This window comes from Sus scrofa, chromosome 13 (genome assembly GCF_054392235.1).
Source record: "Sus scrofa isolate SSC_HxYL_T2T_F1_AM1 chromosome 13, Sscrofa_HxYL_maternal_Yorkshire_Landrace_v2.0, whole genome shotgun sequence".
NCBI lineage: Eukaryota > Metazoa > Chordata > Mammalia > Artiodactyla > Suidae > Sus > Sus scrofa.
Genome location: NC_139395.1, coordinates 121,527,454 through 121,553,510, shown reverse-complemented (window position 1 = coordinate 121,553,510; position 26,057 = coordinate 121,527,454). Strand labels below are relative to the sequence as shown.

General features: G+C 39.3%; 1 protein-coding gene across 4 annotated transcripts in view; it reads left to right on the top strand.

The window, feature by feature from the left end:
• GOLIM4 (golgi integral membrane protein 4) overlaps positions 1–22,445 on the top strand; it is an 80,267-nt gene extending 57,822 nt beyond the window's left edge. For 2 of the 4 annotated variants that reach the window (XM_013982184.3, XM_005669985.4), the window contains 7 exons: positions 1,209–1,483; positions 1,938–2,017; positions 3,821–3,930; positions 6,857–7,024; positions 7,357–7,425; positions 20,317–20,397; positions 20,715–22,445. In XM_013982184.3, coding sequence (XP_013837638.2) covers positions 1,209–1,483; positions 1,938–2,017; positions 3,821–3,930; positions 6,857–7,024; positions 7,357–7,425; positions 20,317–20,397; positions 20,715–20,867 — 936 coding nt within the window. In that variant the 3' untranslated portion in view covers positions 20,868–22,445. Of the gene's footprint in view, positions 1–1,208; positions 1,484–1,937; positions 2,021–3,820; positions 3,931–6,856; positions 7,025–7,356; positions 7,426–20,316; positions 20,398–20,714 lie in introns of all 4 variants that reach the window. The other 2 variants (XM_005669986.4, XM_005669984.4) reach the window with 1 other exon arrangement.
• The last annotated feature ends 3,612 nt before the right edge of the window (positions 22,446–26,057 follow it).

Here is a 26,057-nt window from a genome sequence, read left to right as displayed (position 1 = left end):
AATGACTCATTTTCTGTGATCAAAGGTACTTTTCTCCCTACTCACTTACTGTCAAATCATATGTTGGTTTTTGCACACTCATCTCAGGGTGGTTAGTAAGTCATCAAAAAGCTGAACTCTCTGCTCAGGCTCCGCCTACTGGGTACTCCCCTCTCATGTAAGTGAGACTTCATAAAAACATCCATTATTTTTATAAATGATACTTTAAAAGAACTGAAACAGTACTGATGCAAGGAAGTATCTTTATTCCACGGCTTCTAAGCTGACACCTGACAATAGGCTACCTAGCCTTTATGTGGATGCTAGTCACCCTTTATTCATAGTTCTGAGGCTTTGTTTGGCCTCAGACTTTCCAAGACTTCAAGCTGCTAGAAGCTTTGGCTGAGCAGCTGTGGAGGCCTCTGTAGGTTCACTGTTATGTTGTTGCAAACCTACTGTGAAGCCTCTCCCAGTCTTGGGTCCTTTATAGCTTTCCGCAAATGTAATTCCCCGCTAGGTTTAATTTCTCTCAATCATGCACTCTCTTCCCTTTGGTGAAAATTGTATGTGTTTGCATTAGTCAAGAGGTGGAGGAGAGGGTGGTAATAGAGTTTAAGAATGGAAAACAGTTTAAAAATTCCTGTATCGGATTTTCCTTTAATCAGAAAGGCTTCTCTTCTCATTCATATTTGGTTTCTTTGAAGAAAGCTGGTTCTCTGCTTTTCCACCCTAATCGGAAATTTGGCCTTTTTTGGCTCTGTGTTGCCTGATACTGGTATACACATCGCTAAAGTTAATTAGCTTCCCTAGGTCTTTAGCTCTTCATGGAAAATCCTCAGCCTCAGCTTCAGCTCACAAATTGCCCCAATTAGTCTGAGGTTATTAAGTGCCCACTTATAGCAAAGCCTTTTGAACATAAATTTAATTAAAGTTCGAAACATTTCTTCTGTTGTGTCCTCTTCCATTTGAGAGGGAGCACATTAAAAATCTGCCTTAATGCCAACAAATGGGGATGATCAGCTACTTAAAGAAGCCCAGAGTGACTCAAAGAGAAGAAATAGAAGTCCCAGTGCCAGGTGGCACTGGACCTAGTGTATAATTACAGTGTACCTGACAGATAGGTGTGTTAATAAACCAACCCTGCCTTCTGTGCATGAGTGAGAAAGAGAGGAAGAAAGGACCCAGGGGACCTGATGGCTCTTGCTCAGCACCACCTCACTGTTCCCCAGGTGTATCCTTCAGCCAAGCCGGTCACCAAATTCCAGTCACCATACGAGGAGCAGCTGGAACAGCAGAGGCTGGCAGTGCAGCAGGCAGAGGAGGCCCAGCGGCTACGGGAGCACCAGGAGGCCCTGCACCAGCAGAGGCTTCAGGAACACTTGCTGAGGCAGCAGCAGCAGCAGCAGCAGCAGCAGCAGCAGCAGCAGCATCTCCTCCCCAGGGAGACGACCCTGCAGAGGCAGGCTGGGCACGAGGAAGGCCGGCCGCACCCAGAGCAGCCACGGTAGCCTTCTGATGGCCTGATAGCCCCTGCCCTGGTTTTTAGAAGCATATTAAAACCAGCTTCATGCATATGTTATCCATGAACCTGAGGGGCTGTCATTCCTCATGTAGCTGAGGCAGAACCACTACCTGAAAATTACATCCCAAATATTTAATTTTCAAATAATCAGCTTCTTTTTCTGCTTAAAAATAACAGTTTAAATCCCAAAATAGCCTAGCAGGTTTTGTGCTAGCTTTATTTTATCATTTGAAAGGAATTTTATCTTTTTTAAGGTATCTTTTGAAAATGTATCTGGAATCTTTATTAAACCTGGTGGATATGTTTAAGAAAAATTTTTATTGCTTTTAAAAAACTGTCAAAAAATTCATTGATAATTGTTTTTAAAGATAAATGACTTACATCAAACTGTGCTACTTAATTTGTGTCACTGAGTTGATGACCATTTCCCTTGCAGGCAGCATGCTCGTTATGATGCCATGGATAACGATATTGTTCAGGGAGCAGAGGACCAGGGCATCCAGGAAGAGGAAGGAGGTGGTGAGACTTCTTATATGATGAATATTTTAATAAAACTGCTTGTAATATATACTATCAATTCAGAGTTATATGTGTATCTGCATATAGGCTTCTCATGCTATGCTCTCTGACAGTAGAGCATTCCTGTGAAAACTTTTGTAAGCTGAAATGGTGTAAAATGAAGAAGCAGTTACCTTAGATCACATCTTGCTAACAGATACACAAAATAAATTGAGATAAAGCACTGATGCTCACATGCACAATTCAGAGCTCTGGGGGCGTGATGCTGAGATGCTGAGTAGGTCCCAGGGAAGAAGCTGGGCGATGCCACTCCCGCTACTCTGTTCTGGGCATGTGCTGCCATTCTATAAAGGCTCCTTCTCTGCAGAACAAATGCTAATTGCTATTTTTGCTTTTCACCTTTATCATAAAATCAAAAATCCTCTTCTAGTTTCTTTTGGTTAGCCAAAACAGGTACTAATATAGGTTGTTCATAAAAGCAAAGTGGCATAAAACTCTCAAAAAAGTAGAGGATACCCATACATAGGAAGATTTGCATACCATGTGTCTTTTGTGGTTGTTGATATGTTTTTTCTTAATCCTCCCAAACAGTTCACATTGGTAGTTTAAATCACTCAAGATAATCTGTGTCCTCTCTGACATTTTAGAGTAGAGAGGAAATAGGACTTTAAGTTTTTTGTATACTAAATACTTATTTCTAGCACATTGTCATGGGGATACTATGCTTTGGGAAACTTTCACACTTTCTTATTACCTTGGAGGAATTTGGATTACTGCCTTGAAAGTTTTTCACATTAAGTCAATAGTAGCTTTCATTTACGTGCACTTCTAGTATGTCATTTATCAAATACTCTTTAGTGTGATAACAGAATGAGACAGTCACTGTCTCCCTGGCAACGCTAACACTTAGCTGTGTATCCTTTCCTAAAGAATCTAAAGGAAGGTGATTACCCAAATTCCCCCTATAGCCTATTCTGATATTTTATAGCCCTAATAGCAAGAAATTGTTTTCCTTATATCCCCCCATGCAGCACTTTAAGCTTTTTTGTTCCATTATCAGTAAGACTAGAGAACCATTTGTTCTCTCTTTTATTTAATGGGTCCCCTGGTATACTTGAAACCTGATGGTAGGTTACCTGCATCTTTATTTTCTATAGGTTAAATACTTTCCATATATTTAACCTTTCTGCTTATATCTTACTGAAAAAGCTAATTGTTCCTCTCTTTGCATGGCCTTAGCTAAATTCCCTTTATTGAAATATTTTTTCAAAAAGTAGCAAGTAAATATATGTGAGTGTAAATGTGTGGTTTGTGGCACCATCACCACCATCACCTTAGAGAGCATAGGAGGGCTGAATTTGTTTTTGAGCTCCACAATGGGGTTGTCCTTTCTTTCACTTCCTGAAATAGTATCAGTTTCTTTTTATTGTGCTTTGCTATTTTCTCCAACATTACCAAAAATTAGTCAATAATTTTAGCAATGTCCAATTGGCTGGGCTTTATTTTATCGAGAGAGTTTTGATTGTTATTTTTGGCATAATGGGAAAAATATATATTAGCTTCTGTTATAAACATTTGTTTTAGAGAGTCAGAACCACACTATCTCTGTAGACACAAGGCCTGGGAAGAGGACCTAACTTTTCCAGAAAAGCTGAGATGCAGGCCTTATGTTGAGCTAACCTAGCTGGAGGAGAGAGGGGATGAAGTGGTCTGTAGGGAAGCCCACTGATGGCTTTGCTTCGAAAGAGAAGAATCCTGTCTGGTTCATTTGGGCTCATATTAGTTCCTTTGATTTGCTAGCCTATGAGAAAGACAACCAGCACCAAGACGAGGCAGAAGATGACCCAGAGAATGGACATGAACTTCAAGAACAAGGGCCCCAGGAAGCTGATCCAGAATCCGAGGCAGATGTAAGTGTCCTCTCTTCCATTCACGACACTTGGGAAGTCAAAAGGCGGAAAGGCAACATGAATGTTTCCCTGACACGGTGCCTCCGGCTCCAGATATGTCTGTTATTTCCTCAGCACAGAAGGACGGTGGCTTGCATAATTATTGTTAACTATAAACCATGGCATGTGTATATGATGAGAGTGGGTTAAAGATTCTTCTGGGAAAACATCCAAGGAGTTTCCCTCTGGGGACTTTTAGTTTAAGAAAATTAAAACAGAAAAGCAAAAAGAGGCATCAGAAAGGCATATGGTATCACTTTTAGGTGGAATCTAAAACATGGCACAAATGAACCTATCTATAAAACTGAAATACTTCATCTTTTGAAAGACGAAAAAACAAAAAGCAAGCGTGGGAGTTGAAGAAAGAAGCAGAGAAAGCGTAACCACTCTGGAGCACACTGAGCAGTCTGCCAGAGTGTGAATGTGTGGCATGTGATTCTGTGTAATTTCCCAGCAGTCCAGTGACTATTTAATAAATACATGGATAAGAATATGTGACTTGAGAAATGAAAAAAATTGCTCAGTTACCATGATACTATAGAAAAATTAGAATATTAGTAGGTAGACATATAATAACCAAAAATGTTCTTTGTGTTTACCCAGAAAGGACCAAGACTCCCAGTTCATTTGGGTGGCCTTGCCTGCAAGTCAGTGTGTCTCTGTGCTTATGTGTAGGATGATTTTTACAACTTACTCTAGCTTTCCTGTCATCTTTTGCTAGTAGATCAACCACCATGTTTATAAAATTCAGTCTGTGCTATGCTTGGCCCTGTTTATATTTTTCCAGTGGGTTGAGAGGATGACCCATATTCTTTCTTGGCAAGTACTGAGGAAGTTTTCCTGACAGCTGCTTAGAGTTGCCCTGATGGAAATGGCTTTTCCGTGTGGCTTTTGTGCAGAGAGGTGGCAGAACGCATCTGCATACCCACCCCTGACCAAGCATTTCTGAAGGAATGCTCCAGGGAAACACAGCCCTGAAATATTTTCAGGAAAGAGCTAGAGCTATAGATATCAGGAAAGTAAAAGAGTATCCATGAGGGAACAAGGAAGTGAGTGTCCAAAAGCCTGGGAAAATCCCAAGAGCAGTGGAGGGAACAAGGGAACAGTGGGTATTCCAGTCACTAGCATTTGGGAAACACTGTGTGCTTTGACTGAGTACCTGACTATGTAATTCTTTCCTCTCCTCTCCTCAGTCCATTTGCTCTAGATAACACATTGGGAAACTGCGGCCTTTCTACCATGCCTTCTTTTAATTAGAAATTATTAGCCTTCTTGACCCTCTCTATCTCATCTCACTATGTCATTTTATTTCCTCATTTTTAAATTAAAAACATTTTGGAGTTCTCTTATGACACAGTGGGTTAAGGATCCAGCATTGTCACTGCAGTGGTATGGGTTTGATCTCTGGCCCAGGGGGCCAAAAAAAAAGAAAAAGAAAAAAACCAAGACTTCTATAACAATAGCAAAGACCAATCAATAAACGAAAAATCACAAGTATTTAAAAAAAAATGTTTGCCCACCTTTATGGAGGTTTAATTAGTATTTGACTATTTTATTTTATTTGAATATAGCATCTGAACCTGTAAAACTTTACTTATTACTTGGTCAGAGATGGAGCTAGTGTATACATTTTTATAAACTTTTGCAGAAGGCATTTGGAACTGTTTTCCTGAAGAAACTATGTTACATTTTCCCTGTATTTCCACACAATTTATTGATAACACACAAGAAGAAATTCATGTGACAAGAGATTATGAAGTGATTTGGACTTTACTGTGAAGGTGATGATTTGTCACTCTCTGTAGTCCCAAGAAAAGTGTTATTTTGCTCTTGAACGAAGTACATAGCCAGGGATGTGCCGAGAATACATCAGCTGAGGCTGCCGCGAGCTCTTGAACATGTTCAAGGCTCCGAAGTGAACTGAAGTAGAATCTTGTGGTCTGGAGAACACTGGCAGAGACTAAAGCTAACGGCTGAGGCTTCCTGTCTCAGGGAAGCGTCCTGCCCATGACCCTGGTGTAATCTGGGAAGTTCCCACAAGCATCACCACTTCTGCCCAGCTCAGGCACTAAAATCTGAACCTTCATGAAGACATGTGTTATTTTCAAAGGTGCTTTGAGAGCATAAGCAAGACATCCAGATAATTCTCAAGTTGATAATATGAAGGGCATTAACTGAACACAATAACTGAGAACTACTTGAGAGGTGGGGTGGTATGAGGAAGGTTATTTTCAAAATAAATTGCCGAAAGTTGGCTTTTCGCCCTTTTCTCCTGTCTCTTGCCAGAGCAACATCTCTCAGCTCCACGTTATAAAGTGTGATCCACACTAGAACATGATTGTCTGCTTTTGAATTAGCCCTCTTCTTATCTCCTCACAGGCCTTTTTCTTGGGTCCTTTCTCTTGTGGCTTCCTCTCTCATCAACTGCCTTTCACCCACTTATGTGAAAGTAACTGATTTGCAAAGGATAACTGGTTGGTAATTTAAAAAAAAATACCAGTGAGAGAAGCTGCTGGTTTGCCTGTCTAGATCTCTCATTTTCATTATTTCTTCTACTTGGTCCTTTGGCTGATATTAACTGTTTTTCTTGTTGTCTAGTTAGTTATGCTCATATTACTTGTGATATTCAAGTTTGGAGACTATTTTGGAGTAACATGTAGGAAAGAAGTGCTATTTGAACTTCATTCTGATTCATCAGCCTCTGACAAATAAGGCATGGATTTTATCTTTTGACAGTGAGATGGGTACTTGTGGAACTTGGCGAGAATGTATCTGAACAATCTGGTGAAGGACAATTTCATTTTCTGCCAGTGTGTGGCCTTTCAAATGAAATTAAACTTGATCCTGGATTTTGAAGTGGTGGTTGCTTTTCATTAAAATTTTACAGAGGGCAGCTGTAGAGGATATAAACCCAGCAGATGACCCTAATAATCAAGGCGAGGATGAATTTGAGGAAGCTGGGCAAGTGAGGGAAGAAAATTTGCCAGATGAAAATGAAGAGCAAAAACAAAGTCATCAAAAGCAGGAGAATGCAGAAATGGAGGAGCATTTGGTGGTAAGCAGATGCCATGTTGGAGGGTGGTTTTAACCCCCTGGGGTATTTTGCTAAATGTCTGGTTTAAGCCAAAGGTTAATCGTAACCTACATAGACAGGAAGTTTGTCTCTTCAGCTGACTTTGGGCTGGGCCATCATATGAAATGACATGCCCGCATTCAGAGACCAAGGGTGATAGGCCTCTTGGGCTTTGTGTTGGGAATGATTAGTCATCATTTCCTGGCCACTGATGCATTGAAAGTGCATGGTGGCCTGACTATTCTTTGTCCCAGGGGACTGGAAAATGCATCTCCAATGTTCAGTAACCTGAGCCTCCCCTTTTGTTTCAACAGATGGCAGGAAATCCAGACCAGCAGGAGGACAATGTGGATGAGCAGTACCAGGAAGAAGGGGAAGAGGAGGTAGGAAGCGGGAGGGCTGGGAGCCTCACACTCACCTGAAACAAACCTCTGCAACAGGGCTTCTATAGAAATGTTCAGAGAGCTGTAGGCTGGGTACAGAAGGGTGGTCTTGAGGGGAAATGGACCATGGCAGTGGAGACATTTAGTTAGAAGATAATGAAAATGGGGTGACCGAATCCTCCTCTCTGGTTTTCCCTAGAGATTTTCTTGACACTTGGGTGTCCAGGAATGGCAGACCTAGGTTGATGGGGTCTTTGTAAGGATATTTTCTCCTCCCTCTTTCACTCACAAGACAGAACAAAGCTCTGTACATTGAGAAGTCTGGACTAACCCCAGAGGCTTTGTAGATTTTGCCACACTGCCCGCCTCACAGGAGTACCCCGTGGTATCTGTCAGAATATACATAACACCTTCCAAACACTTAAAAAAATGTTTGCAGCCTCTACTTTCAGCTTCTTCCCTCCTAAGAATTTAACATTCTAATTAAATTTAATGAAGAAAAGGAAAAATATGTAAGGAATTCAGTTGAATAAAAGGCTTTGGGGTAGAATTTCTTAACATTTCATTTTACTTTGCTTTTTATGGTAAACATCTGGCGTATTATTGCTAACTAGGTTTATAGAGCATCTACCATGGTGCCACATTTGTATAATTGATTGATGAACACTGTTGGTTGTGGCTGGCTAGTCACAGCCAGGGCTGTGTGGACTGCTGAGGCTCAGTACTCAGGAATATGATGTGGATGAGGCCAAGGCCTCGTGCTTACTCTGTCTCTGGACCCAGTAAATGGTCCAACAAATGAAATCCCAGATTCAGAGGCACTTCTCATCTAGGCCTCTTACAAGTGTGTGATTCTGGCCCTAAGAGGAACAGCAGGAGAGGATGGACAAATGGCAGCCTGGATAAACACACCCACCCCTGAGATCCTGCTCAGAAGGCATGTGCTACTGGGCTCATGGGCACAGTTCCCTTGACCAGGGCTGCTGTTTCGTTTAAATTGCATTTGTCAGCTTTTCAGAGCTGATGCAGAAATTTGTGCTTATACTAGGAAAACAGAAAAGGATGTCGTTCTTTGCAGCCACTGGCAACATATACCTCTAGTCACGTGCAGTCTGCTTGGCTTGATCTTTTTATTCTCTCTCTTTTTTTTCATCCTGCTGTTCATCCTAATCAAGCCCCCAAGCCATGTCATCAGAAGAGAGCATTCGAGAAAGCAGCAGCTTTGAATATTAAGACATTTGGCAAGAGAAAGATATTCATCTGGGCCTCTCTTGTAACATGATGTCTAGACTAATATTACTTTGTTTCATTATGTCAGATGCCAGGAATCTTTGAGGGATTAAAAGAGAAGAGGTTCACCTTGGCTTCTTTTTAAAAATTCAGAAGGGTAAACATAAAATTTTAATCAGTATTTACTGATTATTTTTTTACCCCTATATTCTGTCAGTTAAGGTAGAAAGAAATCTTGCAATCCAAGAGGGATCAAGGATAGGAAGAAAAGAAAGGCAGAAAGTCCTGAGGGAAGAAAGACCAGGGAGAGGCTGGTGCCTAACCCCAGGCAGTCACTGCTCCCTCGGGTGGGCTGTCTGACCAGAGCCCTTCCTCTCTCCCTGCACCTGGCCCCAGTTCCTGGCCTGGAACTCCTAGCTCTGGCACCCTGTCCCCACCTTCTAACCCTCTCCCCAAGGTTCTAGGTCACCACACCCTCCTATTTTGGATGGTTGCCCCATGAGCTCACAGAGAAAGCCAATTGTGCCTTTCTCCTTGACTAGATAACTTCCCCCTCTGCCCCCTAAGCACTCCTTGTTCTGGCTGTGTTATTTTTTTTTTTTTTTTCCTGGTAGTTGTGAGGTGATTAGTTATTGGATTTTCCTTTCCCATCTCTTTCCACTGTTCTCAGTTCTTCCCTTGAAGAGGAAGAAGAATTTCCATATACCAGTCAGGGACTAGCAATAGAGATGACGGTCTCAGCAGAATGCAGCAAAATCAGGAAAGTAAAGAGGGACACGGTATGTGAGAGCACACAGTGTACTGTTGATAAGCACTGTGGGTGAGCACTCTGAAGACTCCACAGTGCTATGTGATGTGCGTCGTTCTTAGCTTCCATAAGCCTAGGAGTCTTCCAGCTGTCCCAGCTGCCCCTGGGATGTAAGGCTCGTTGCTGCTGTTGGTCCCTGCCTTTCTAGCCCACAGTCAACCTGACTGCTGTCATATTTGCTCCTAGGAAGGAGTTGCAGCTTGCCTAGGTTATACCTGTTCAGAGGTACAGCCCATCAGACTTGTGACTTGAACTCCGAGAGTAGAGGACCCAGACAAGCATGATTCTAGGAAATTTGCACTATCCCTGCCTTCTCTTATCTTAGTGCAACAGTGTTATCCTTCCAAGACCTAAAACGGATGGCAATTAACAAGCATTCATTGCTTATTGCTTAGGATTGTTAGAGTGAAAGACATGGATGTGGTGAGCCCATCCTTCCCAGATTTTTTATCTCTTTATGAACAAACGAGACAAATTATGACATTGCCAAAAAGTGTTATGTGTGCTTCAAAATTACTTAAATGTTTAATAATACATAGAGATTAAAATGACTACTTTGAAAAACCTGAATGCTGAGTTTCCCCAGTCCAACTGAAAACAGATTGATCTGCACGCTCAAGAAAGAGCAGGCACAAGGTTATCTGGCTACCTTTAGTGGTACCCCAAACTGTGATTACCACACCATGAAGCCATCCAGACAGTGATGGCTGTTAAACATTACCAGCAAGTGGGAGTATCCATCACTATGGTGGACATTGCTGAAGGCCTGTCTGTTGTCACATCCCATTCCATCTCTGTGGATCCCAGCAATCTTGACTACTTAAGGAGCATCCTTCTGGTTCCTGGCTGATCCCATACATCTGTGATGTATCAGAGAAAGACGAGCATACATACTGGGACTGGGTTGCTAGCCAAAGCCCATTTCAAACTCAGGAGATCTGTTTTATTTTTGTTTGTTTGTTTTCACTATTTATTAAACTTTGCCGCATCATATAGGGACCGTTTCTAAAATGCCTAAAATATTAGATTTCAGTAATGACTAATGAGGAGCAGTGTAGGGAAATCGTTAACAAAATGTTTGCATCAGCTTTAGCAAGATAATACAAAAGGTCAAATGTGGAAGACATAAATGACATGTCTACATTTTAAGAGTAACATTTGGCTTCTGGTTATTAGTCTGAGCATATTTTAAAGTGAGAAACTCTATCATTTACTTCCATTTCAGTAATGCCTTTAAGATGAGTTTGAATTACTTTTGCCCAAACATGAAGAATATGTTACTAGAATAGTACAGGTGCATCTATAAATTTGAAAAATTACAAAGTTTTTGTCTGTGTGATACCTAAATTTGAAGAGTATTCAAAATCAGTGGTTTCCACCTCAGATTATACTGACAACTGGTAAACAACCTAAATATTCTACAACAGTTCCCAAGAGAAGGGAAGAAAAAAAAAATCATAAAAGGGTGTTGCTCTCTCTAGCCACTTTTCTTTTACCTTTCTTTCTCTCTCCCAATTTTTTTTGTTTTTTGGGTGTTTTTGGCCACACCCATGACAGGCAGGAGTTCCCTGGCCAGAGACTGAACCAGAGCAACAGCAGAGACACTGCTGGATCCTTAACTGCTAGGCCTCTTCCAGGGAACTCCCTAGCCAGAGACATTCTTAACCCAGCACCCATTGTCCCTCAAGCGAGGGGCTCTCAGGCTTTGCTATGGCTAAGAATCACCTTGGAGAGTGTGTAAAACATACAGATTCCCTTACCCTTGGAGATTTTTTTTTTTTTTTTTCATTTTTGGCCACCCCATGGCATACTGAGCTTCCAGGGCCAGGGATCAGGTCCAAGACACAGTCTCAATTTAAGCCACAGCTGCAGCAACACCAGATCCTTAACCCACTGTGCTGGGCCAGAGACTGAACCCACATCCCAGTGCTCTCAAGACACTGCTGATTTTTTTGCACCACAGCAGGAGCTCCATCCACCCTTGGAGATTTTGATCCTATCTATGGTAGGTCCTAGGACTCAGAGTTCTTCACAAGACCTCAGCTGATGCTGATGTTTCAGGGACATGCTATTTAAAGAAGTCCTAGGACAGTTCTACAAGTGGACTTTGGGAAATCTGAACCTCTTCAAACTTCTGTGCAAAACGATGTGTATCTAGGCCCATTTGCTAAAGACTCTCACCAAAGTCTTAAAAGGGTCCATGACTCCTTCTACCACACACACACATGAAAAATTAAAAATCACTGATTTTCGTCTAACCCCCTTTCTTTCACAGATAAGAAATTTGAGTTTCAGAGATATTAGCTAAATTTTCAAAGGTCACACAGCTTGTTATTGTGAGAACCATGATTAGACTGCACTCAATTCTGATTTTAAAAAAATTGGTATACCTAAGTATACTTAATATACTTAGGTATACCAAGCATAGTAATTAAGTAGTTGATAAGGGTATGTTTTTCTTTATAGAAGTTAGTGAATACAGAAGGAATGATGGAATTAGAAAGTCATCACTTTGTACCCCCTTATTAAAACAGCTGATTTAGGAGCAGTCATCAGTGGATAATATCACCAGATGAATGGAGGTCAGGGAATTTTACCATGGAAAGGTCAGGCTGTAACCACCTGAGCTCATGACCATCCTTAGCCTCTCTAAAAGTGGGACAGGAGAAGGATCAAGATGGTGGAGGAGTAAGACGTCACACTCAACCTCTCCCACAAACACATCAAAAAAATACATCTACATGTAGAACAACTCACACAGAACATCTACTGAACACTGGCAGAAGAACTTAAACCTCCAAAAAGGGCAAGAAACCTTCCACACAACTGCACAGAACAAAAGAAAAAAAGAAATATAGAGAAAAGGAATCAGGACAGCACTAGCACTCCTGAGAGGGAGCTGTTAAAGAGGAAAGGAACCCACACTGGGAAGCCATCTTACTGATGGGGAGATCAGCCGAGAGGGAGGGACCCCAAAGTTGCCAAGAAAAGAGCAAGAGCTGGACTAAGGAGGGCAAAGCTAAGTGAGAGCCGCACAGATCATCTGCACCACGGACCTGGACACCACAGCCAGAGAAGCTTGGGGTGAGACTCAAGCTCCGACCTCAGTTCCAGGGAGAGGACTAGGGTTGGCTGTGTGGAGACAGTCTGAGGGACTAGGGAGTGGTGTACCACGGGATGGGGAACGCAACGCCACAGCCGAGGGAACCCGGGAGGAGGTCTGGGCCTGAAGGAGAAGCAAGGCACCACTGTTGGGAAGAGCAAGAGGAGGAGGGGCTGAGTGCCATAGGAATCTCTTTCCCTGCACATGTACAGACTCTCAGGGGGCAGAGCACCTCTGGCACAGGCTACAGGTGGTAAGGCACCACTTGCTCAGGCTATGGGAGACTGGGCACTTCTTGTGCAACTAGGACAAGCCTGCCAACAGCATCCTGCAGGTCCTTGCTACTGTCAAGAGCCCAGCACCCAGGCACTGACTATTAGCCCTGCCCATTGCCTCTGTCTTCCTGGAAACACACTGAGCACCCTATCAAGGGGATAACATTCTGCTCACACTGAAGAAAGAGCAAATATCCAAGTTCCCACACCAAAAATAAATAGTAATCCACCACAAAATACAAAGGGGCGCTCTTGCACAGAAATAGCCATCCAAGACTACAATAGTTTTGGTTTCCCTAAACTCACAGAATAAGATATATATAAGCAAAATGAAGAAGCTTAGGAACCATTCCCAGTTGAAAGAACAGGAGAATTCACCTGAAGCAGCAAACAATAAAACAGAACTGTGCAGTCTGACAGACACTGAGTTCAAAAGGGAGGTAGTGAAAATACTGAAGGAATTAAGAGAGGATATGAACAGTAATGCAGATTCCTTTAGAAAGGAACTAGAAAATATAAGGAAGAGCCAAGAAAAATTAGAAAATTCATTTTTAGAGATGCGAACTGAGCTAAAGGCAGCAGAATGAATAATGCAGAGAAACAAATTAGTGACTTGGAAGATAGAATCATGGAAATCAACCAATCAGGACAGCAGACAGAAAAGCAAATGAAAAAGCGTGAAAGCAATATAAGAGATCTATGGGATAATGTAAAGTGGGCCAATCTGCACATAATAGGGATTCCAGAAGGAGAAGAAAAAGAAAAGGGGATTGAAAATATACTTGAAGAAATAATGTCTGAAAACTTTCCAGATCTAAAGGAAACAAATATCAAGATACAGGAAGCACAGAGGGCCCCAAGCAAGTTGAACCCAAACAGTCCCAGACCAAGACAATAATAAATAAAAACGGCAACAATAATAGAGAGGATTCTAAAGGCAGCAAGAGAAACACAGAGCATTAATTATAGGGGAACCCCCATAAGGCTATCAGCTGATTTCTCTACAGAAATGCTACAGGCCAGAGGAGAGTGGCAAGATATATTCAAAGCTCTAAAAGGAAAAATTTGCAGCCTAAAATAATCTACCCAGCAAAAATATCATTTAAAATAGAAGAAGAAATAAAGAATTTCTCCAACGAACAAAAACTAAAAGTACAGCAATACTAAACCATTTGAAAAGAAATATAGAAAGGGCTTCTCTAAATATAAAAAGAAATACAAAATAGGATGGAAGAAATCACATTTGGAAAGCAATCACTTAAATAAGCCAGTATACAGATCTAAAGGGGGAGGGAGGAAGCTATTGCAAAAGTGACAGGAAATACAAGGAACAGCAAAAGGACAAACATGAAAATGTTAAAAAAGGACTTCAAAATCATAAAATATGGGGGAAGGAAATTAAGAAAATCTACTCTTTTTTTTTTTTTTTAATGTGTTTGAGCCTATATGACTACAAGCAAATATAGGAAGGGGTAAGATACATGTCAAAATCAGGGCAACCACAAATCAAAACCAAACGTTACATTAAAAACTAAAAAGAAAAGGACACAAGGATAAAATAAAAGGAAATCACCCAACCAAAAAAAGGAAGAGGAGTTCCTGTCATGGCTCAGTGGTTAACGAACCCAACTAGTATCCATGAGGATGTGGGTTTGATCCCTGCCCTCTCTCAGTGGGTTAAGGATCTGGTGTGGCCATGAGCTGTGGTATAGGTTGCAGACACAGCTCAAATTCTGCATTGCTGTGGTGGGGTGGCATAGGCCAGCAGCTGCAGCTCCAATTTGACCCTTGGCCTGGGAACCTCCATATGCCATGGGTGTGGCCCGAAAAAGAACGAAAAAGAAAGAAAGGAATAAAGGAGAAACATAAAGTCAACTGGAAAACAGGTTTAAAATGGCATTAAATACATATTATCAATAGTTACGTTAAATGTCAATGGATTGAATGCTCCAATCCAAAGACATAGAGTGAGAGATTGGATTAAAAAGCAAGAGCCTACAATATGCTCTCTACAAGAGACTCACCTTAGGGCAAAGAATACATATAAATTGAAAATGAGGGGATGGGAAAAGATATTTCATGCCAGTGGAAAAGACAGGAAAGCAGCAGTTGCAATACTCACGCCAGACAAAACAGACTTTAAAATGAAGGCCATAAAGAAAGACAAAGAAGGACTCTATTTAATGATAAAATGATCCATTCAAGAAAAGAATATTACAATCATCAATATATATGCCCCTAATATAGGAGCACACAGATACATACAACAAATACTAATAGACATAAAAGGAGAAACTGATGAGAATATAATAATAGTAGGAGACTTTAACACCCCACTCATATCAGTGGACAGATCCTCTAGACAGAAAATCAGTAAGACAACGGAGATTCCAAATGACACAACAGAAAGGTTAGACTTAATTGATATTTTCAGGATATTACATCCAAAAAAATCAGGATATATGTTTTTTTCAAGTGAACATGGAACATTCTCAAGGACTGACCACATGCTAGGGCACAAAACTATCATCAACAAATTGAAGAGTATAGATATCATTTCAAGTATCTTTTCTGATCACAATGGCATGAAATTAGAAATGAACCACAGGAAAAGAAATGAGAAAAAACTGACTATATGGAGACTAAGCGACATGCCTCTAGAAAACCAATGGGTCAATGGGAAAATCAAGAAGAAAATTAAAAAATACCTCAAGACAAATGATAATGAAAATGCAACCACTCAAAATCTATGGGATGTGCCAAAAGCAGTGCTTAGAGGGAAGTTCATAGCTATACAGGCCTTCCTCAGAAAAGAAGAAAAATCTCAAATCAACAACTTAACCTACAACCTAAAAGAATTAGGAAAACGAAGAAAAAACAAAACCCAAAGTCAGCAGAAGAAAGGAAATCATAAAGATCAGAGAGGAAATCATTAAAATAGACATTCAAAAACAATAGAAAAAAAATCAATAAAGCAAAGAGCTGGTTCTTTGAAAGGATAAACAAAATTGACAAACATCTGGGCAAACTCACCAAGAATAGGAAAGAACTCAAAAAAAACCCAGCAATCCCACTCTTGGGCATGTATCCGGACAAAACTTTCCTATCAAATTACCCATGACATTTTTCCCAAATGAACAAACAATCCCAAACTTTATATGGAACCTCAAAAGACCCAGAATTGCCAAAGCAATCCTGAGGAACAAAAACCAAGCAGGAGGCATAACTCTCCCAGACTTCAGGCAATATTACAAAGCCACAGTAATCAAGACACTGTGGTACTGATACCAAAATAGACATATAGACCAATAGAACAAAATAGAGAACCCAGAAATAAACCCAGACACCTACAGTCAATTAATCTTCAACAAAAGAGGCAAGAATATAAAATAGGAAAAAGACTGCCTTTTCATTAGGTGGTGCTGGGAAAACTGGACAGCCACTTGTAAATCAATGAAACTGGAACACACCCTCACACCACACACAAAAATAAACTCAAAATGGCTTAAAGACTTAAACATAAGACAAGACACCATCAAACTCCTAGAAGAGAACATAGGCAAAACATTCTCTGACATTAACCTTACAAATGTTTTCTCAGGTCAGTCTCCCAACGCAACAGAAATAAAAGCAAAAATAAACCAATGGGACCTAAACAAACTGACGATCTTTTGCAAAGCAAAGGAAACCATTAAAAAAAAAAATGGGAGAAAATAGTTTCAAGAGATGCAGCTGATAAGGGCTTAATCTCTAAAGTATACAAACAACTTATACAACTCAAGAGCAAAAAAAAGCCAACAACCCAATTGGAAAATGGACAAAAGACCTGAACAGACATTTCTCCAAAGAAGATAAACAGATGACCAACGAGCACATGAAAAAATGCTCTACATCACTGATTATTAGAGAAATGCAAATCAAAACTTCTGTGAGGTACCACCTCACACCAGTCAGAATGGCTATCATTAATATGTCCACAAATAACAAATGCTAGAGAGGGTGTGGAGAAGAGGGAACCCTCCTACACTGTTGGTGGGACTGTAAATTGGTACAATCACTATGGCAAACAGTATGGAGGTACCTTAGAAAAGTAAATATAGAACTACCATGTGACCCAGCAATCCCACTCTTGGGCATGTATCTGGACAAAACTTTCCTTGAAAAAGATACTTGCACCCACATGTTCCCTGCAGCCTTATTCACAACAGCCAAGACATGGAAACCCAAATGTCCGTCAACAAATGAATGGATTAAGAAGATGTGGTATATATACACAATGGAATACTACTCTGCCATAAAAGAATAAAATAATGCCATTTGCAGCAACATGGATGAACTAGAGAGTCTCTTACCAAGTGAAGTAAGTCAGAAAGAAAAAGACAAATACCATATGATATCACTTATATTTGGAATCTAATATATGGCACAAATGAACCTTTCCACAGAAAGGAAAATCACGGAGAACAGACTCGTGGTTGTCAAGGGGGAGGAGGAGGAAGTGGGATGGACTGAGAATCTAGCGTTCATAGATACAAACTGTTGACTTTGGATTGGATAAGCAATGAGATCCTGCTGTATAGCACAGGGAACTATATCTAGTCACTTGTGATGAAACATGATGGAGGATAATGTGAGAAAAAGAATATATATATACACATATATACATATATATATGTGTATGTATATATATATACATATATATATATATATGTGTATATATATATGTATTACTGGGTCACTTTGCTGTATAGTAAAAATTTACCTAACCCTGTAAATCATGTATAATAGAAAAAATAAAAATCACAATTAAAAAAGCAATTAAAAAATAAGTAAAGGTGGGACAAACATTATATTTTACCTCCTGATGTAATGAAAATATGAAATCTATAGCATCACCTCTGAAAAACCCTTGCTCTGCAAACTGAATCTGAATTCATTCAAGTCTTTATGCTAACTTCCTTTTATAAGAAATACAGAGGCTAAAGAAATGGGTTAAGTGGTGATATCATAAAGAAGCAGATAAATCCAGAATGTGGGTCATTTTATTGGACTACAATTCAGCATAGCATTAAGGAAAAAAAGCAGGGAGTGGAACTGATGATAGATGTGGCATTTGTTTGGACCATGATTAAAACAAACTGACTGTAAATAGACATATTTAAAACAATCAGGAAAATGTTAGTAAAGATTAGGCATTAGATGATACCATAGGATTACTTATCAGAGGTGATAATGGCATTATGGTTAAATAAGAAAAATCCATTGTTTTTAGAGATATATACTGAGATGGGTAGGGGAACAATTACATGCTGTCTGGAATTTTTAAGAATCATCAGAAAATAAATGAAAGTGATAAATGGTGCTAGTGTGGCAACAGCAACATTGAAATAACTTTTGAGCTTTGGTGATGGCTATAATTAGTTTTTTGAATTATTGTCTTATTTTGTGTGCTTGAAAATTTTCATAATAAAAACAACCGAACTTAGTGATTATACCACCTGGAGAGTCACAGAGCCAAGGTTTCAATCCCAGTCTCTCTGAATCCATAATCTTTATTAGGGGTTGGCAGAATAAAGGACTGGGCCTGTTTTGGAAGTGAAGCCTTACTGGAAGCCAAGCCCATGGCTTTTTGTGTACATATTATCTAAGGTTGCCTCTGCACCACAACCTTAGAGCCTGGGTAGAGAGACCTTTTGGCCAAGAAAGCCTAGATACCAGCTGTCTGGCCTTTTATAGAAAAAACTTCCCAAACCTGATTTATATATTTTCATCATGTCACAGTTTCAAGGCAGTTCCCCTACCCCCAACCTCAACTAAACCATTTTTAGTGTTCAGTAGTATATTTTCATTATTACGACTATAGAAGACGTGTCTCTGTTCACAGAAATTGCCTGGGACACTTTAGCCATTTAAAGATGTTTCAATTAGTGAGAACTTAATATAGTTTAAAATAAGTGCTTCACTGTTTTCATCACAATGTCCTATGGAATGTTGTGATGCGATTCTGTGACTAAGGGCAGCAGAGATATTGTGGGACACTCAGAGCCTGCAGGTGAGCAGAGGTGTCTTTTTTTTTTAAGCTTGTCTCACCAGGACACCTGAATACAAAATATACTCTGTACCTGTCCTCCGAAGGTATTTATTTGGTGCCAATGTGGTGTAGGGGCTGAGTCCAGTCAAACATGGGCTCATTAGAAGACTTTCATGAAGGCTGGGCTCTGTTAGGGTATCTTTGAAAGGTCATCTTTGTAGGCTCCTAACAGACTAGAGTCCCACCAAAGTGTGACTGGTGGGTTTGGGTTCATCCTGTTGCACCTGGGTTGGACTCCCTGAGATAGCCCTTACTTTGTTCTTTAACTATTACACTTGCACACTTTCCTTCCCCTGCCCATTTCTGGGATTTTTAACACACATGCCCCCCAAAAGTAGGTACTTTTGGGTATTATTCAAGAAGACTTAACACTGTCCTTAGAAGAGATATCAGGGGGGGTTTGGTACCAAGACACTGTATTATGCTTAATTGGTGGTCAGCAATTTTTTGAAATGTATTCAGAAGATTTAAACCTTTTGGAATATGTATGGTTTTTGATATAAAGTTAGAAAATATTTTACTCTCTATTTTTGTGGAATGTGATCATTAAATAGAGCGTATTTAGCAGAAATATTTGGATGCTTACTTTGATTTGCATTTTGAAAAAAAATAATCAGGATCGGTGACATATAATAGCATACATAAAAGAGAACTACTTAGAACTGTGTTAGAACACTAAAGAGATGTAGGGATTTGAGGTGGCTTAACTATTTTATTAAAAAATTGAAATGATCGTGTCCTATGTTCTAGATATTTTAGCCAAAGAAGTTTATTCTTAATTATAGAAGTGCATATACACAGGTTTTCCTCAGTTTTCTACTGCATTGTATATAGGTAGTGGTTTCTGGTTTCTGTGCCTTTACAGAGCATTTTTTTTTTGCATTGACTCATTTATTCATTCATTGACTCATTTATTCATTCATCGACTCATTCATTCAACAATATATATTAAGCAATAAGTTTGCCAAGCATGCATGTAGATATTGAAGGAAGTTAAGACAGATGGTTCCTGTCTTAGCAAGAACTTACATTCTGTCAGAACCTTCAGACTTCCATAGCTCTCCATTTTGGAAAAAGGAGTTTTTAATTTTATAAGGTGAATTTCTTCAGATGTTCTATGTGGAGTGTTAACTCCTACTCAAATAACTCAGAAACTCAAAACACAAAAATCAGAGTTTCTGTGATTCTGAATCACATTTTTTTTTTTTGCAGTAGGTATATTACACATTTCTTCATGAATAATGTAACAAGTCAAATCTCTGACTTTCCTTTTAAACTTAGTTTAAATTTCCTCTGCTTTGAGAGAACTTTTGGGAAACCAAAACATATTGTTGCAAGTGTTGAAATGATCAAAGTGTCACCTGTTATCTCTGGTTTGTTTTAGGTTCAGGAAGATTTGACTGAGGAGAAAAAAAGGCAACTGGAACATAATGCTGAGGAGACCTATGGTGAAAATGATGAAAATGTATGTGTAGGGTATATATTCCTACCACGCGTGTGTGCGCGTGTGCAGGAGATACATATGTAGAGTTGGGTACATCTAAGGTACCATGGAGTTTGACAGGCCATCCTAGAATTAGGAAAATTTTTTGACAGTGTGAAGATAGAAAAGACTAGCACTCTTGCCTCTTGGAACATTTTTCTTCACTTGTTTCCTTTCCTCAAAAATGAATGACTTCCTGCTGGGGTTTTTTTGTTTGTTTGTTTTAAGAAAGAGAATTATTTATACCTCTAACTTGGTGCCCTACCTCTTAGTTTTTCTTTTTTTCTTTTAACTTTAAGGCCGATGAGAAAAACAATGATGGAGAAGAGCAAGAAGTTCGAGAGGACAACCGCCCCAAAGGCCGAGAGGAGCACTATGAGGAGGAGGACGAGGAGGAGGAGGAGGATGGGGCGGCTGCTGCTGAGAAATCACGGCGAAGAGCTGAAATGTAGCAGTGCCCAATCTCACAGACAGTGCTCAGCTGACGGATTCTTTTCAAGCTGCTCAAAAATAAATCTGCCTACTGAACTCTAGGATATTTAATTACAAAAATTAAGAATTTAGACTTTTTTAACTTTTATATTAGAAATGCTCATACATTTATATGAATATATTTTGATAACCTAGCTTAGAGCCTCTTTTTATATTCAAGCAAAACATGAATGAGAAGAACAACAGCGAAGCAGACCTTAGGCTATGAATCTCATTTTTCATAGATTATGTGATGTTGGAAGAGACATTGATTTTGTCTATGTTTTAACTTGTTAACTTCTCTGTCTTCTAGTTTTCAGGTGTTCTGTTATTTGCCTTTGATGAAATGCAGGGTTTCAAAATAGGGAACACTGCAAAATGCTGTGCAGACTTTAAGAAGAATGGTCAGTTTACTAACTGCTGCCTTTCCAAGGTTCTTGTGTATAGTTCTGAAAGAATTTTCACCAGTTTGTGTATCTCTGGGATAAGAGCCATGGACAGAGTTACACACAGAGAGATACTTTTGTTATAAAGACACTGTTTTTCAGGCTTTTTAGATCAGTTAGAAAAATGTTTGGCTTTACTTAAAATCACAGCTCTTCCTCTTGAAAGGAATTACATTTAAAAGTGAAACAATACTAAAACTCACTTGACAGTATTCTAGACTTAGATATTTCAGTATTCAAACAAGGTGTGACACATCAGTGTACTAACCTTTTTGAAGGACTGACACCTTGTTTAATAACTAATTTAGTGTGTATGGGTGGTGTCTTCCATGTGAACACCCCTTCTTTCCTGGAGTCACCCAGTGATATCCTTTTTTAGTATCTAGTTCTCTACAGTAATATATATTTCCCCTACAGGCTCTGTGCCCTAATATGTAATCTTCGGTGACCAGCATGAATATGAAGACATGCCAAATTGTATAATAGAATAGGATATTTTTCAAAAACATTGGTGAAATATACATGGTGATATAGTTGACCCTCATGATTTCTCCATTTGCTGGGATTGGGTCTGAATTATGCCCATGGATAGACATTTTAATGATTATGAATTATTTTTAAAAATCCCTTAAAATAAAAAAATTAAAAATCAAAAATTTCTCATTGGGTATAGACATATTTCAGTCTTGAACATAGATTTTTAACTCTATAGAACTAGGTAATATGATACGTATGTGTGTGGTTTTATAATACTACTTTCAAATTAACAAAAACATTCAATTTCTACCATTGTTGTAAGAATGTAATTTTATTTTTTAATAACCACACTCATGTATGGTTTTGATTATCCCAGTTGAGTGATTGTGTACGTATGCATAGGAATGTTTTATTCAAATGTATTTTGGATTTTCAGTAATCATAAATCAGATCTTACTTTTATGTATAAAAATCCTTTATGTAATGTAAAATGTATAATATTGTACATAATATTCAGAATACAATTATTTTGGTAAATTAGTTTGTATTTTTAATGTCCCAGTTCCAGTATTTAATTATTTGAAACATATTGAAACTTGGTAATAGTCAATAAAGCTATAAAAAGCAAGTGGTAAATCTTTTAAAGTATATGACTTCTTATTAGTTTCTGGTCTTAGATCTTCGTCAAAAAAATGGGAAGTTCCTGTCATGGCACAATGGAAACGAATCCAACTGGGAACCATGGGGTTGCAGCTTCGACCCCTGGCCTCACTCAGTGGGTTGGGGATCCAGCATTGCCATGGGCTGTGGTATAGGTTACGGACGCCACTCGGATCTGGGTTGCTTTGGCTGTGGTATAGGCCAGCAGCTACAGCTGCGATTGGACTCCTAGCCTGGGAACCTTCATATGCTGCAGGTGCAGCCCTAAAAAGACAAAAAACAAACAAACAAAAAACACAAACTTTTAAGAGATACCAGTGCATATTAATGAATTATAAAGTGCCTTTTCCAACATGTTCCTATTTTCCTTATCTCCTTCTCTACTTAGATTGGTAGCTGAGCTTTTTCCTCTCTTTTCTAAAGAAAGAGCTAAGAATTTTTATTTTATTTGAGCTAGTTCCAGGGGAAGGAAAAACAGAAATGTAAGAGAGTGTCACATGCACACACCCAAAGTAGACAAACCATTAAATCCTCCCTAGGAAACTGAATACAACAATCACAAACCATTCTATTCTGTATGAGCAAGTTATAGGGCTGAACTAGCTCATGTTTGGAGGAAATCTCATCAACCAGAGCTGACCTACATTAATAAGATGAGCAGAAATAAAATGTCACTGTATTTACCTTACCAATCAATCTATGACTTTTGGTACAACCCATATGTCAAAGGATTTAATACCAGTGACATAATCAGAATGGGAAAAGCACTTTTTTGAAGGACAAGTGCAGTGGAGCACAAAAAAATTATATTAGTACAAATGTAATGACTGGATATTTTGAAGAGTGATTGAACAAGATCTAGGAACAAGATCTAGGAGTAAGGGTATAATATGGCAGTCACAGTGGTTCACTGTTACAGAGGAAAATGATGGACACTGATTGCATTCATAGTATGCGGAGCATGTGAAAAAGGATTCATTTTATCCCCACAGTGCTCCTTTAAAGTTGATGGAATTCCCTTCTTACAATTGGAGAATTTTGTTCTCCTGGAGCATTTGACATAGTTTAACTGCTCTGAGTTCTTTGTTTTGTTTTTAGTTTTCATTACATTGTGCTAATCATACTATGGCATTTTGTACAGCCATTAAAAAAAAATGAGGTCAATTTCTACTCAAATTGTTTTGGTTTCCCTTGTACTATCTGTTCCTAGTTTTCTTCTAACCATCCTGGATACACTTTCCCAAGTTTCCCCCCTCCCCTGGCTCCGATTTCTCTTCTTAGGCCTGCCTTTAATATATCAGTGTTCAATTTTTGTCCTGAGTCTTCTCTATTTAGTCTTTTCTATCTTTGTCTTAGACACATCTCCCCATCCAATTCATCTCCTCAACCTAGCTTTCAACGACCTGTTCTATCTCAAATTTATAATTTTCAAACCTAAACTTGCCTTCTTTCCTTCCCAAAACCCACTTCTCTTTCTAGGTTCTGAATCTCAATTCACTAAGTTTCCCGAAACAGAAACAAAGTTTGTCCTTGATTCTGTCTTTTCTCCCTATAGATGCTACCAAAATATATTTACTTTGCCCATCTCTACTGTCCTGGCTCAGGCTTTTGTCATCTTTTACCTGAACTACTGTAGTAGTCCCCTAACTTGTCTCCTTATTTACCCCCTCCTACCAATCCCTAAAGTCTGTGCCAATGCAATCTTTCTAAAGATAACATCAACACTACCTTATTATAAAATTATTTAAGAAATTGCTATTGCACATTGGAAAATCTCCAAACTCCTTAATGTAACCAACCTGCACAATTCTTCAAAATCCGTTTTACCTCTTTAGTCTTACGATTTATACTCTGATACGGAATCATAATAAATATGACTCATCTTTGCAAGCACACTCATCTTAATAACTGACAATGACACCTGACCTTGGTGGGAAGTTGATTTGACCAGAGCCAATACACTATCCTATATCCTGTGACAAAGTGCTTGACCCAAGATAAACACATGACCCAAGACACACCAGTTTAATTCCTTCCTTGGGATGTTTCTGTTGTCGTTGGAGGGAAATTCTCCATGGTGTTTCTAACGCATTTTGTGACGGCTTTTATCCTGCACTATCTTTTCAAGGATATATGCCTATCAAACAGACACTAGAAACAGAACCTCCCTCTGGGTCAGAGGGCATGTTTATTCCCTGAGTAGAACAATTAAGATAACACCATCTCCTTGCAGAGTGAAATTTGAGCAGGTTGCTAGCAGTCCCTTTTAAGATTGAAAGGTTCTTAAGATCAGAGATCCTTAGCAGTGATACAAGCCCAGTGTAGATGCAACATCCACCTGGGATGCTCCCCATCATCTCCATGACACAAGGGAACTAGGGGGGTTCACACTGCCTAATGTGCCTTGAGAAATATTTGTCTTTGAGCCAACAGTCTAGAGTCTCCTACGACCATCCAGGTAACTGCAGCAGGCTACTCGTTAGCTCAGACCCTGCACAATTATTGACATTTTTGCAAGCTGGAGCAAATGGAAAACAGCACCTATCTTTCCTTTCCAATAACAAACCTACTGTTTGTAAATTCACATCAGTTGGTATTTATTTTCTCAGTTGTGTGGAGAAAACAGTCTATAGAAGTAGAGAACAAACTTAACCCACAAAGACAAGCAAAGGTAGAGGCAGAGATAAAGAGAGCTATGGCATTTTTTCAGTCCTGATATCTTGTCATCCCAGATGCGAAGCAAGTCTACCCACCCCATAGGTTGATTAATGAGCCAATAAATTCTATTTAGTAGAAATGGATTTCTGTCACTTGCCACTTGAAGATTCCTAACTAATACTTGACTAACATTCAGTTCCTTTCAATCCTCATGCTCTCTTGTATCATGATAAATTTGGTACCTACTCTCCCCCCAAATTCTGTTCAGTTACTATTTGCTCCCCTTTACTTTATCTGGCTCATTGCTTTAGGGTCTTATCTTGATACCAATACTGGGAAGCATCTACTTCTCACTCACCCCCCACCTCCCCTCTAAGCTGCATACCTTTTCTATGTCCCCACATGGCATCTTACATTTCATATCACAGTACTTCCCACAGTACATGGAAACTGCCTCTCAACTTGTCTGTACTCTCCTGACTTACACGTTCTGTGAGAGTGGAGACCTTATTTCTTTTAACTCACTGTTGCATCCCAAGCGTTGATATCGTCAGTAAATGTTTACTAGATGAAATCTTATAATCCTCTGTAAAATGAGACTATTATTTCAAGATCATCCAACAAATAAGGGGCAGAGTTAAGATTTCTTCCCAGGTGAATGTGATTCCAATGTTAACTACAAATATGGCCAAGGTTGGATTATTATCCATTGTCATATTCTGAGTTTCATATATTAAGAAGGTGAGTTTTAAATTTTGCAGACACAAATGTAACACATGTTTTAAAAAAAAGAATGAAGTCTCAGCCATAGGGTCTTGAGGAGGAACTGAGAAACTGGAACTATCTGACCTAAGATGTGGTCAAAGGAAAACAAAACATTGTATTCCTGTCTTCTATGAAGTATCAATTGCATCATGAAGAATAAGGAAT